General features: G+C 39.0%; 1 protein-coding gene across 3 annotated transcripts in view; it reads left to right on the forward strand.

The window, feature by feature from the left end:
* LOC123872815 (G protein-coupled receptor kinase 1) overlaps positions 1–12,724 on the forward strand; it is a 50,791-nt gene that overhangs the window by 22,839 nt on the left and 15,228 nt on the right. For 2 of the 3 annotated variants that reach the window (XM_045917358.1, XM_045917359.1), the window contains exon 9: positions 11,264–11,432. In XM_045917358.1, the coding sequence (XP_045773314.1) occupies positions 11,264–11,432 (169 nt within the window). The remainder of the gene's footprint in view (positions 1–11,263; positions 11,433–12,724) is intronic. The other variant, XM_045917360.1, reaches the window with a different exon arrangement.

A 12,724-nucleotide genomic window follows, 5' to 3' on the forward strand; every position in this document is an offset into this window, starting at 1 on the left:
GAGGGAAAACTTATAAGACCATGCATTGTATGTTTATGACGCGTATCTTTGTTGGCGATAAGTCAACTGAATGTTTTCCTCGCTATGTGGGGCTTTACGGGCGAGTTTCCGCGTTGTTACGTTGTAAAATTTGTAGAGAGCCTTTTGCTTGAGTAACACAGGAATCTTGTAGAATGGATAATTAATATGCAATAAATAAAATAAATGAAAAAAATCCAGGACAGTAGAAAAAAGATGCATAAAGACCGACTCCAAATTAAAGTAAATTACTCTTAACGTAAATTATTATTAAATGACTAGATGATGCCCGCGACTTCGTTCGCGCGGATGTAGGTTTTTTAAAATTCCCGTGGGAACTCTTTGATTTCCGGGATAAAAAGTAGCCTATGTGCTAATCGAGGGTATAATCTATCTCCATTCTAAATTTCAGCCCAATCCGTCTAGTAGTTTTTGCGTGAAGGAGTAACAAACATACACACACACACACACACACACACACACACACACACACACACACACACACACACACACACACACACACACACACACACACACATACAAACTTTCTCCTTTATAATATTAGTGTGATTAGTGTGATGTGATGCCCTTCTGGCATCCGTGTTTTCTATTATTTAGGTATAACATTAATTATCTTCAAAGCAAAATGAAATAGGCATCTAGGCAAGCGCGCTGCAACCTAGACGTCATCGTTGCTTTATCGTCATTGCGCTTGCCTCTCTTGCAATCCGAAAATCGGTCAAGTGTGAGTTGGACTCGCACACAAAAGGATCTGTACCATCGTCCAAGAAGTAACATTTTTTAATTTTTTTAAGCTTCATTGCAGCCATTTTGAATTTTTTATTATTTGTTGTATAGCGGCAATAGAAATACACATACCTACCGAGAAAATTTCAGCTCTCTGCCTATTACGTTTCACGACATTAGCCCGCTGACGGACGGACGGGCGGACAGCGGAGGCTTAGTAATAGGATCATGTCAACAAAACAAACATACTTTCGCATTTATAATATACCAGATGATGCCCGCGACGTCGTCCGCGTGGATTTTTTTTTTAATCTTGTGGGAACTCTTTGATTTTCCGGGATAAAAGTAGCCTATGTCCTTCCCCGGGATTAAAGCTTACCCTGTACCAAATATCATTGAATTCGGTTAAACTGTTGGGCCGCGAAAAGCTAGCAGACAGACATACCGACACACTCGCATTTATGATATTATAGTATGGATGTTTAGTGATGGGTAGTGATTACAATTCGATAGGTACCTACCTACTTACATGACTGGACTTCGTATTACGGCTCCTAACTTGTGAGCTCCGTGAGATCTTAGTATTTTATCAGCAAGTGGCTATATTTCATAAAAGTTTTACTACCCGGTCTTATGTAGGTATGCATGTTTATATCAGCCAGAAGCTACTCGTATCTGAGTCTTTATCGATGGCTTGCTTTGGTTCATTACAATCTTCACAATACCAATATGGGCTATAAACGATATGGCGTCTAAGTAGGGTCACCAAGATAAATACACTATTTCAGATGTCCTGGAGTGTTTAAAAAATATTTATATCTTTCGATCTCTAAAATTTTAATCTCAATAGTAAAATATTTTCATATCACAAGTTTCGCGCTTAGTTACAGATAAAGTACGCAATAAAATATTTCTTTGTTATGTAGGCAAGAAGGTACATTTCACTATTCACTAAGAGTCTGCACTCCATCCAATAAATATCTCTTATCAGACCGAGTGTATCATTTTCGGTCTTTAAATTTTTGATCTCAATTTCACTGTCGTACTGTCTGTCACTGTAAGTCTGCACTTTGCAGTTTGCACCCTATCAGAGTGAATTAGAGTGAGGAAACTCTCGGTTTGATTCTGAACGAATTCGGTTCTCGGTTTGACGATATGTCAAATATTAGTCTATGTTGACGTAAAATTAAAGAAAAGTAGGGCTTCTGGCTACCTGCGTCAAATGTATTTACATTTGACGCCTGCCCGTGACGTCAAAGCCTCGACGTTTTGTTAGAAGTTCCCTAACTGTCGTGAATAGTGACTATCCAATTTGTACTAAGCAGATGAAAAAATACGTAAAACATAGATAAAGCGGCGTTAATATAGCATCACTATACTGAAGTTTTTGTAAATTTACGAACTAGCTGTTACCTGCTTCTTCATCCAAGTTTAGATTTAGATTTAGGTTTTTAAAAATCTCGTAGGATTTTTTTTTGATTTTTCGGGATAGAAATCGTGCTCTATGTCACTCTCCAGGTCTTTAACTATACCCATACAAAACATCACGTCGATCCGCTTGTGACGTGATTGAAGTACAAACCAATAAACCAACAAACAAACACACTTTCGCATTTATAATATAAATGATGATTTGTCTCATACATCACAAGTTGTTTAGATATTGCTTTCGATTGATGTGTTACGATGAATTGGTCACCCTACATCAGTAACATAAACGATATCCAGTCAATTGGACTGAAACGAATTGGCTCGCCAGCGATTTGTCGTACTCCAATCCAATTCTGTTGCATTTTGTGGCAATGAATTTAAAGTCTGCATTTTTATTATCTTGACACTTTCCATGTCAATGTGCATTCGACACTGAACCACTTTGGTTGCATTTTTATGTTGACATGGCAGAAGTTTAACTGCTTTTTCTGTCTCCTTCTTTTTCGAAGACGGTCTATTGGTATGGCTCGTAGCTTTTTATTATCTTTTACGCGTCAGTACTTCATTTGTCAGTTGTACACGTCACCCCTAGCGCTCAAATAGTATCTAATAGTACATACCTAATATTTGACAGGTGTCGATTCAGGATCAAACCGAGAGCTCACTAACTCTAGTTCACCCTGCTAGTTCACCCTGGTAATACTATCAGTACCTACTTTATGATCTAAAATATAATTTGCGTGACACGTGATATTCTGATGAAATGTCGTATCAAAGTATTTATCCTCCACCGGGAACAGGAAATGTTCGTAAAGTACAATATATCAATGCAGGAAAACGAATATCGGATTGGGATTGACATTCACATAAATTGGCTCGCACTTGCTATATTGATCCAATCAATTTCCGGTGCATATCATTTTACCTTTTTCCGTTATTGTTCTTACATTGTAACTGCATATTTAATTCAAAAGAAGCAGATTTTGATCAAATTTTCAATTTTGGACCTACTCCAATAACAAATGTAAGTGATACCTCAAAAACTAAACGAGAGCTGAATATCCAGGAGGGGGCGAGCTTGGAGTGCCTACCCCCCCCCCCCCCCCCCCTCAAAACCCAGGCAAAGACAAATTATTTTGCATAGTTCTTGCATTTATCAATTTTTTTGTGGATATTCAACACAACTCCGAAATTCAATATTTTGCAAATTCAACATTATGAGAATTCAATCACAATGAAGTAGAACTATGATCTAGGTATCTCCTTCTTTTCTTTGTACAGTGCGAGGAGTGATATCAATCCAATCCACTCAAATGAACGAATTCACACGCAATGCTTATTTCGTTTTGCCATATTATTTTTCTTTGTTGCCTTTTCAAATGATGTAGTAGGTAGATACATCGAAAGGCGACCCTACATCGGGGCATATAAACGATACCCAGCCAATTGGACTGAAACGAATTGGCTCGCCCTCAATTTGTTGCTATACTTCAATCAGCTTCCGCTGCATTTTGTTTTATTAATCAAACTCATATTTAGGGTTCCCTACTAAAATGGTGAAAAAGGAACTCTTATGGTGCGATTAAATCGATCTTCCATCCGTCTCACAGCTTCTTATTTCAGTAACTATGTACCTACTAATAAGCATTATTGATATCGTCAAATTACTCAGTCATACCATGATTTCCGCTTAGCTCTAAATATGAAAGTCTTAAATGAGTGGGCTTTACCTGTGATGACGCATGTCGCTGAAACGTGGATTCTGACAATATTTATTAGCTTTGTCTACAAACTCAAAGTTCTCAGTCAAAATCCGTAACGAAGAAATCCGTAAGAGGTTCAATGTAATCGACATGACTCAACAAATTAGCAATCTGAAGTGGCAGTGGGCAGGCCATGTCTCTCGCAGAACTGATCGCCGCTGGGTTCTGGAGTGGAGACCGCGTACCAACAAGCATAGTGTGGGACGACCTCTAACCCGCTGGACTGCAACAAGAAGTGGATGGATGAGGAAGGCGTAGAACCGTGTGTGGTGGCGCGCTCTAGGGAAGGCGTATGTCCAGCAGTCGACACAAATTGGCTGATTGATTGAGCAATCATGAAACTTTATCCACTTTATCTACACTACTTTTCAGATAATCTCTCAGGAATATTCTAGCAGAAAATAAAATTTTAAGTATAAGAAAACGGCCCGTCATTCCGCTTAGCTCTCGACTATTTTATTCGTGACCTAAAAGCCTTACCGTAGTTCAACAAGGCCGACGACGACGGTAGGTATCCAAAGTTTATAAAACGGGGACCGCCTCGACTTCGGAGTCATAACTTATTACATTTACATGTAGGCGGAGAGATGCCGTATTATTACTATACTCTATCCGCGGAAAGAAGTTATTATAGTGCTCTCTCTGTTACGTAATCCTTTGTAAATGACAGAGACAAAAAATTTAGTGGGCGCTAAACATTTTGAGTCACCAACCAATCACAAACCAAACTATGTTTTCTAATTCTAGGTCCACGGGAAGTAGGTATACTACAGGTTTTCTTGCCAGACACGACAGACAGACAGACAGACAACAAAGTGATCCTGTAAGGGTTCCGTTTTTCCTTTTGAGGTACGGAGCCCTAAAAAGTTATTGTTGCTGGCTAACTACTTGTAATTATTATTGAGGTGGGCCGCTTTCAACGTCTGATGTATGAAGTTTGGTCCTCCAGGTCTATTTAACTCATGAAAGTTTAAGTTATAACGTGAGTTCCTGTAGCTGTGGCCTTGTTTTAGGATCTGGATTTTGCGACGCTGTAATTCAGACTTTGTACTACGTAAAATAGCAAGACATTTATTATTTGCTAGCAGAGGTTTTATAGACGTTGGATCAGTATCCAATATGCCTTTTATAGTACGAGCTTAGTTGAGGTGCGAGTTCACCCTGCCTCGTACGTAGATACGTATCTGTAGTTGCTTTGGACCATATTTTACTAAACCTCGTTATTTTCTACTTTTAAACTGTGCCTTTGCTTGCATTTTAATGTACCTAGAAATACTATACTTATCCCGCTGAAGTAGTATAGGTATTAGGTACGTATGATCACACTGTTTAAGGTTCGCGTTTTTGGCTTACTTACTACTTATGAGATGATTACCTACCTTTGAATAAATACATATTAAATCGCTTTGAGGCACGGCTTTGCCGGTAGGATGGTAACTAGCCAAGGCCGATGCCTTCCACCAGACCAAAATCTTCGTGTGATGATCATAGCTCTCTACTTTCTAAGCGCGTTGCAGCACTTCGTCATTTCTTATCATCCAGAAGTCTAAAGGCCTCATTATGTAACCCTAGTCACCATTTTCACTATGAAGTCTTCAACTTCAAAAGACGTGCCCGTAGAATACAGATTTTACGACTCCAGATTACCAAAAAGGCTATTTATTATCTAAACGATCGTCAAATAGTCATTATCAAAATGCTATAGCTATCTCGTCATAAATAATAAATCTCCGTTATTCTACCTATAAAATGCGTTAGCTATGCATTAAAATGATTATAGTTAATCCATTTAAATTAGGTAAGTTTTTCTAGTGGGAGGCTACGGCCGTGGCTAGTTACCATCCTACCGACAAAGCCGTGCTGTCAAGTGATTTAATATATGGCATTATGTATTAAATAATTTAATACATAATGCCATATCCTTTCTAAATTAGTCCGCTTCCATCCAAAGCTGCATCATCACTTATCACCACACCATTGCAAAAAAACGGCCAAGTACGAGTTAGACTCGCGCACCGAGGGTTCCGTACTCGGGTATTTTTCCGACATTTTGCGCGATAAATCAAAAACTATTATGTATAAAAATAAATAAAAATCTGTTTCAGAATGTACAAGTAAAGCCCTTTCATATGATATCCCACTTGATATAGTTATATTACTTTGAAAATTGAAACATATTTTAATTTATTTTTAATGATCTAATCACAAAACGGTTTTCGGTTTTATTCCTTTACTGGTGCTATAAGACCTACCTACTTGCCAAATTCCATGATTCTAGGTCAACGGGAAGTGCCCTATAGGTTTTCTTGACAGACACGACGGACGGACGGACATACAGACAACAAAGTGATCCTCTAAGGGTTCCGTTTTTTCTTTTGAGGTACGGAACCCTAAAAAATCCCACTCATGAAAATTTTACTTACAGGCCATGTTTACTAGCATTGAAAGTGCATTTTACGAGCAACTGTATTGAAAAATAACGTACAGCTGTTCAGATCATTCACGCAAACAGTTGTATCATTAGCATTGAACTTGAAGTCTTAATGCATCTCGGTACATTCTGTTGGACGACTAAGCTTATCTTTATTGAGCATTCGTCTGGTGTCAGGGCGCCTTCTTGTCTGCCGCAGTCGAACAAAACAGTTAAGGCTTATACACACAGAAAGAGCGATTTGCGCTCTGCAGTCTGTAGTGCGACATGCATCATGGATACTTCATGGATACAGTTTATTTGTTTATGTACACTAAAACATATATAACGAAAATCAGGTGCACGATAACTTATTTCTACTGCAGAAACTTCCTCAACAGTCAACTATAGCTAAGCATTAAGCACATAAGATAAGTAGAATAACTCATGAGGATGGCGAAGAAGAGGGATTTGCCTTTTACACTGCACTAACGCAGCTGATTTATTGAGATGCGAAAAGCGTTGTTATACATACTCACGTCACGCCATTTCCGTGAGCCGACCCTCGTAGAAGACGTCCATAGGCCGAGCCCTCTCACCCTCAGGCAGAACTTCACGTACCCCACCCCACCGGGTGACGCTGTAGTGGTGTAGTGCTGTAGTTAGTGTTAAAACTAACTAAAAGCATTGGCAGAGTGCTATGAACAAAATCACCTTCACGTCACCTGAGCAACGCAAATTACAATACTCATAAAATGATGCAATGGAATACATAAAGACAAAGTTCCTTGTATTACAAATCATACCCGCGATCTAAGTCGCCGCTATATGCTGCTGCCGTCACGCTTTGTGTATGCCCAGGCCTTAACAAGAAAGCTGCGCTATCTCAACTTACCGACACACCGCCTCTCGAGTATCCAAGTTGGTCTTCAATACAATGACAACATGATAAAGACAAAGTTCCTTGTATTACAAATCGTACCCGCGATCTCTGTCGCCGCTATATGCTGCTGCCGTCACGCTTTGTGTATGCCCAGGCCTTAACAAGAAAGCTGCGCTATCTCAACTTACCGACACACCGCCTCTCGAGTATCCAAGTTGGTCTTCAATACAATGACAACATGATAAAGACAAAGTTCCTTGTATTACAAATCGTACCCGCGATCTCTGTCGCCGCTATATGCTGCTGCCGTCACGCTTTGTGTATGCCCAGGCCTTAACAAGAAAGCTGCGCTATCTCAACTTACCGACACACCGCCTCTCGAGTATCCAAGTTGGTCTTCAATACAATGACAACATGATAAAGACAAAGTTCCTTGTATTACAAATCGTACCCGCGATCTCTGTCGCCGCTATATGCTGCTGCCGTCACGCTTTGTGTATGCCCAGGCCTTAACAAGAAAGCTGCGCTATCTCAACTTACCGACACGCCGCGCCGCCTCTCGAGTATCCAAGTTGGTCTTCAATACAATGACAACATGATAAAGACAAAGTTCCTTGTATTACAAATCGTACCCGCGATCTAAGACGTCGCTATGTGCTGCTGCCGTCACGCTTTGTGTATGCCCAGGCCTTAACAAGAAAGCTGCGCTATCTCAACTTGCCGACACGCCGCCTCTCGGTGTCTCGAGTATCCAAGTTGGTCTTCAATACAATGACAACATGATTAAAGAATCGATCGCATTTAGCTTATTGTCCCCGAGTTTCTTTCTTCTCGTATTAGATTAATGAAGCACTTTTGTGTTATGTCCGTCTGGCGAGTTAAAATTGAACTGTGCTACTATCTCCTAAACTTCTGATAACATGTTTTACAAACAAAGACAATATCAGCAAACGAATCTTTTAAAGTAAGGTATGCTTTAAAAGATTCGTTTGCTGATATTATCTTTGTTACTTCGAAAGCTCATGGCTCCCACGTATATCGTCGTATCTGATATTTCTTTAGTTTCGTGAGAACATTACGATTTTAAGTGTCTAAAAATCGTCCATTTTTAGTGTTTCGTACCCGAAGGGTGCCAATGGGACTCTAAATACTAAGCCTTCGCTGTCTGTCTGTCTGTCTGTCTGCCAGCGGACTGTATCTCATGAACCGTAATCGATAGAGTTAAAATTTTAATAGAGTATATCTATATGCCTCTATAACATCAAATAGGTAGTAAAAAACCAAAGTAATGAATTTCAAAATGGCCGCCATGCAAGTTAATTTAAAAGTAGCTACATAGTGTTATATTGTACTATCTTGTACGATGCCACGGAACACTTCGTGTGTGAGTTTGACTAGCACTTGACTGGTTTTTAAAATTTTATATGTGCAATTCAATATTAAAGACATCAGATGAGATAGTTTACATAGAAGCGATCTATTTATTTTTAAGATAACACATCTTTAGTTGTTATTAATTTTATGTTCCAATATTATATTTAGTAGGTACACTTTACCGTTATTTATCGTAGATCATCAGTCATTACATCAATCAACCGGGCAGCCGCATAGATAATATCTAAAGTAATCGCAAATATACCTATAATTCGATTACCACATGTTCGTGAAGTGGGCTTGACGCTTGTTGGATAAAATTTTTGTACGCCACCAGTTCTTTTTGTATCGAATTGATACGGTGTTTTTAGTTTTTGGATAGCTGGCTCGTTTTATCACAGAACACTAAATCTAAGTTTTGCTAAAAGAATAATAAATAATTTGGTCTAAACGCAACGCAAGCTTTTCATATTATCAGAAAAATATGGATGAATTAGTAACTCTCAGCATACTGCTGCACTTATCTGCTGGATTATCAGCGATATGTCATAGATTAGGGCCAGCGCAGACTTAGCGCGATAAGTGGAGTCGCCTTGCTCCTCGCACGACGCCTCTGTAACCTGCGATCCGCGCTTCTGTAACCTGCACGCAGCGTCCTGTTCCACTTTGAGCATTTTCATTATAACGATTTCAACCATATCGCAAAGTAAAAAAGCTAAGTTTTAATTGATAACTGAAAGAGTAGCGCGCTACTGCTCCACTTAGTCGGTGTGTCTTGCACTCTTGCCTGTACTGTAGAAAGTACAGTACATGTCTAGTAAATGGTATCGATTGTTGGCCACATCGTACTTTTGTCATTCAGTAAGTTAGCGCTGAATCTGCTATTACTCCCTCTGCTAATAATATAAGACTAGAGGATGCCTGCGGCTTCGCCCGCGTGGATTTCGGTTTTAATTCCGTAGGAACTCTTAAATTTTCCGGGATAAAAAGTAGCCTATGTCTTTTCCCGGGATGTATCCCAAGTCGGCACCAAATTTCGTTAAAATCGGTTCAGTGGTTGGGCCGTGAAATTACGTAGCAGACAGACAGACAGACACACTTTCGCATTTATAATATTAGTAAGGATATCGCATAAGTAGTGTGTGATTCACTCGACTGCGCCTGTCACGCGGCTGTCGGTAAACAAAGGGACGCATTCATCACAATACTCGGTTAATATTTCCGCATCTCGTAATACGTCCTCATAACGTTCCACGAGTTTATTGTTTATACGCTATTTTGCCTTTCGTCTAGCCAATGCGTCAAGCTTTATTTGTTTTCATACCTCGCCGCCGCGCGCCGCCGGGTATTTCATATCAACTGAATTCAACGGAATTATTCAATGTTCGGTGTTCCGAAATAGCACAACCGGAATATGATTTCCGATTTTAGGATATGTGATGGTATTAAATATCTGGATTATTTCTGTTTGGTCTTGAATGTTTGAGCCTTTGAGGCTCTCAATCTACAGTGGCTTAGTTATAGAGTCGATGCGAACGATTCTTAAATCTTTTGTAATTTCCTAAGAAAAGAGAAGTTTTTCTTCACTACGTAATGTACAACATATATTAATTGTGAAGCAAAATCCATGGAGGGAGTTGATTCACGCAAATAAGTAGGAACATTACCTACATAGCAGTGACATAGCTGTCAATTTTGTTATAGTTAAGAAGGAAAACAATCGTGCTAGAGTGCAAAGGCGGCCTTATTTCTAAAGTAAGGTATGATATATAAATGCTACTTTCAATGTATGTTACGTATTTAAATTTTAAACGCAGGTAGGAAATACGATTTTATAATTATTCTGAATCATCGTGAAAACCTAAGGTGAACTCAGTGACGTATTGTATCATGTATTAATTCCGCGTAAATATGAGTAACTAACTACATACAAAATGTTGCAGGTGGATTGAACATTCATCGTATATACTTTCTCAGTAACATTTTATTTTAATTGGAAATGTAAACAGACCTCGACCTGGCATCGTAGCATTGATCTGTTAATTATAGGCCATCGCAGTAGGTACCTAGAGATAACCCATTTTATGTTTTACATAGAAGTCCTTATTGAAACGATTTAAGTAAAATCCGAAATAGATTTACCTAGGTAATGCCCGCGGTATTGTCCGTGTAGATTTTTAATCCCAAAATAAAAATGTCGCAGTGCAAAAGAAATATTCAGGATATTACTAACCAACCAACCGGAATTGCCCAGCTAATAGGAGTTTTGTATTTTTTTATTAAAGTGTTTACCTACGCTTGAAGGAAATTCCATTCGAAATTTTTGACACATATCAAAAACTGCGCAACCGGCAGTGATTAAACCTGCATCACTCTGGCTACGACAACCTTGGAGTACCATCAATCCGATTAATTCAGTATCCCTTCACTCCCGATGGCGTACTCTTCGATATTGTATTTTTTAACAATCTAAGTGACTGGTAGTGACATCTAGTTTTTTATATACTCGTATGTTTCAATTATTATCCTGTCCTGCGCATAATATCTCAATTTTAACTTGTTAATGGAATGTTTTCAGAAAATACGTCCATTGTAATATGGTAATTCCGCATAATTATGAGTACTTACAAAACGTTGCAGGTGGATTGCCCGTTCATCGTGTGCATGACGTACGCGTTCCACACGCCGGACAAGCTCTGCTTCATCCTGGACCTCATGAACGGTGGCGACCTCCACTACCACCTCTCCCAGCATGGCGTCTTCAATGAGGCAGAGATGAAGTTCTACGCGGCTGAAGTTATATTAGGTAAGGAGTAGAGTAAGAAACACGTTGGAAGACAACCATTTCGTTGGCCCGATGACATCACTAATTTTAGGGGAATAACTTGGAAGAGGCTCGCCCAGTACCGGGAAGAGTGGCGTGCACATTATGGCCAACAATGGATAAATAAAGGCTAACAAAGCAGAAGAATAGGGGATGGTAAATTCGTCATCCAGGATGCTGCTTCATCCTGGACCTTATGAACGGTGGGGACCTCCACTACCACCTATGGCGTTTTCAATGAGTTAGATATGAAGTGCTACGCGGTCGAAGTTATATCAAGTAAGCAGGTGGAAGGATTTTTCGTGCTATATTATTATCGATCGTAAACTTCAAATTCTGACTGGGCCACCGGTTGCGACAACTAGTGTCCACCACCAGTTATGGACGAAGATTCTTCACACATTTGCAATGACCTATCTACAGTCGTTCATAACGTCCAGGGTGATGCTTTATCCTGGACCTTATGAATGGTGGCATGCTGAAGTTATTGGAAATAAGTCGTTTTTACCCCACGATAGACCAAAGATGCGTTTGGGGAATTTTGAGATTGTTGTAGTTCGTATGTCTGTCAATATTTTCCTCAAAACGCACAGGTTAACTTTGCAGTTTTATGCATTGAATATCATTTAGCGGGAGCGTAAACAAAGACGAAGGTGTAAACCTCGAAGAACCGTGGCGCAGAGAACAACGCTCTGTAATGTTCTTTAGATAAGCCTTAAAGGAGGTTCTTTGATTCTATGGTTAAATGTCCTTGTATTTATGATCTATAGCCATGGGATTTAAAAATAATACTTCATACCTACATTAAATTCTTTGATTTGTCTAAAGTTGAAATTGAATAATTAAAAAAATTATTTTCAACAATAAATAACAATAATTTGATATAGAATTCCTTAACTTAATGTGCTGGTTCTTTTAAAATAGCAACTTATACAAATTTTCGCAATCTTCGCTAGTTTTAAAAGTTTAACAGCAGCGCTAAGATTTTAATAAACACTGCTGCGTTCAAGTTTCTACTTTGCAAATTCGCAGTACTACTTATTAGGTTTTTAAATATCAACCTTATTTTTCATTTGTATGGGGGTAATTTTCATGCTTATTAATTTCAACTGTTTGTGATTATGATGATTATGTTTGTGATATAGTACCAATAAAAAAATTATTGTCTAGTTTCTTTTGTTGTTGTGTCACATTGTCGAATTACTAAGTAAGGAGTTATTCTCATTTTACAAAGACGGTCAAGTACCAATAGGACTAGTACCCCGCTTCGCACT

This window comes from Maniola jurtina, chromosome 15, assembly GCF_905333055.1.
Source record: "Maniola jurtina chromosome 15, ilManJurt1.1, whole genome shotgun sequence".
NCBI classification, from domain to species: domain Eukaryota; kingdom Metazoa; phylum Arthropoda; class Insecta; order Lepidoptera; family Nymphalidae; genus Maniola; species Maniola jurtina.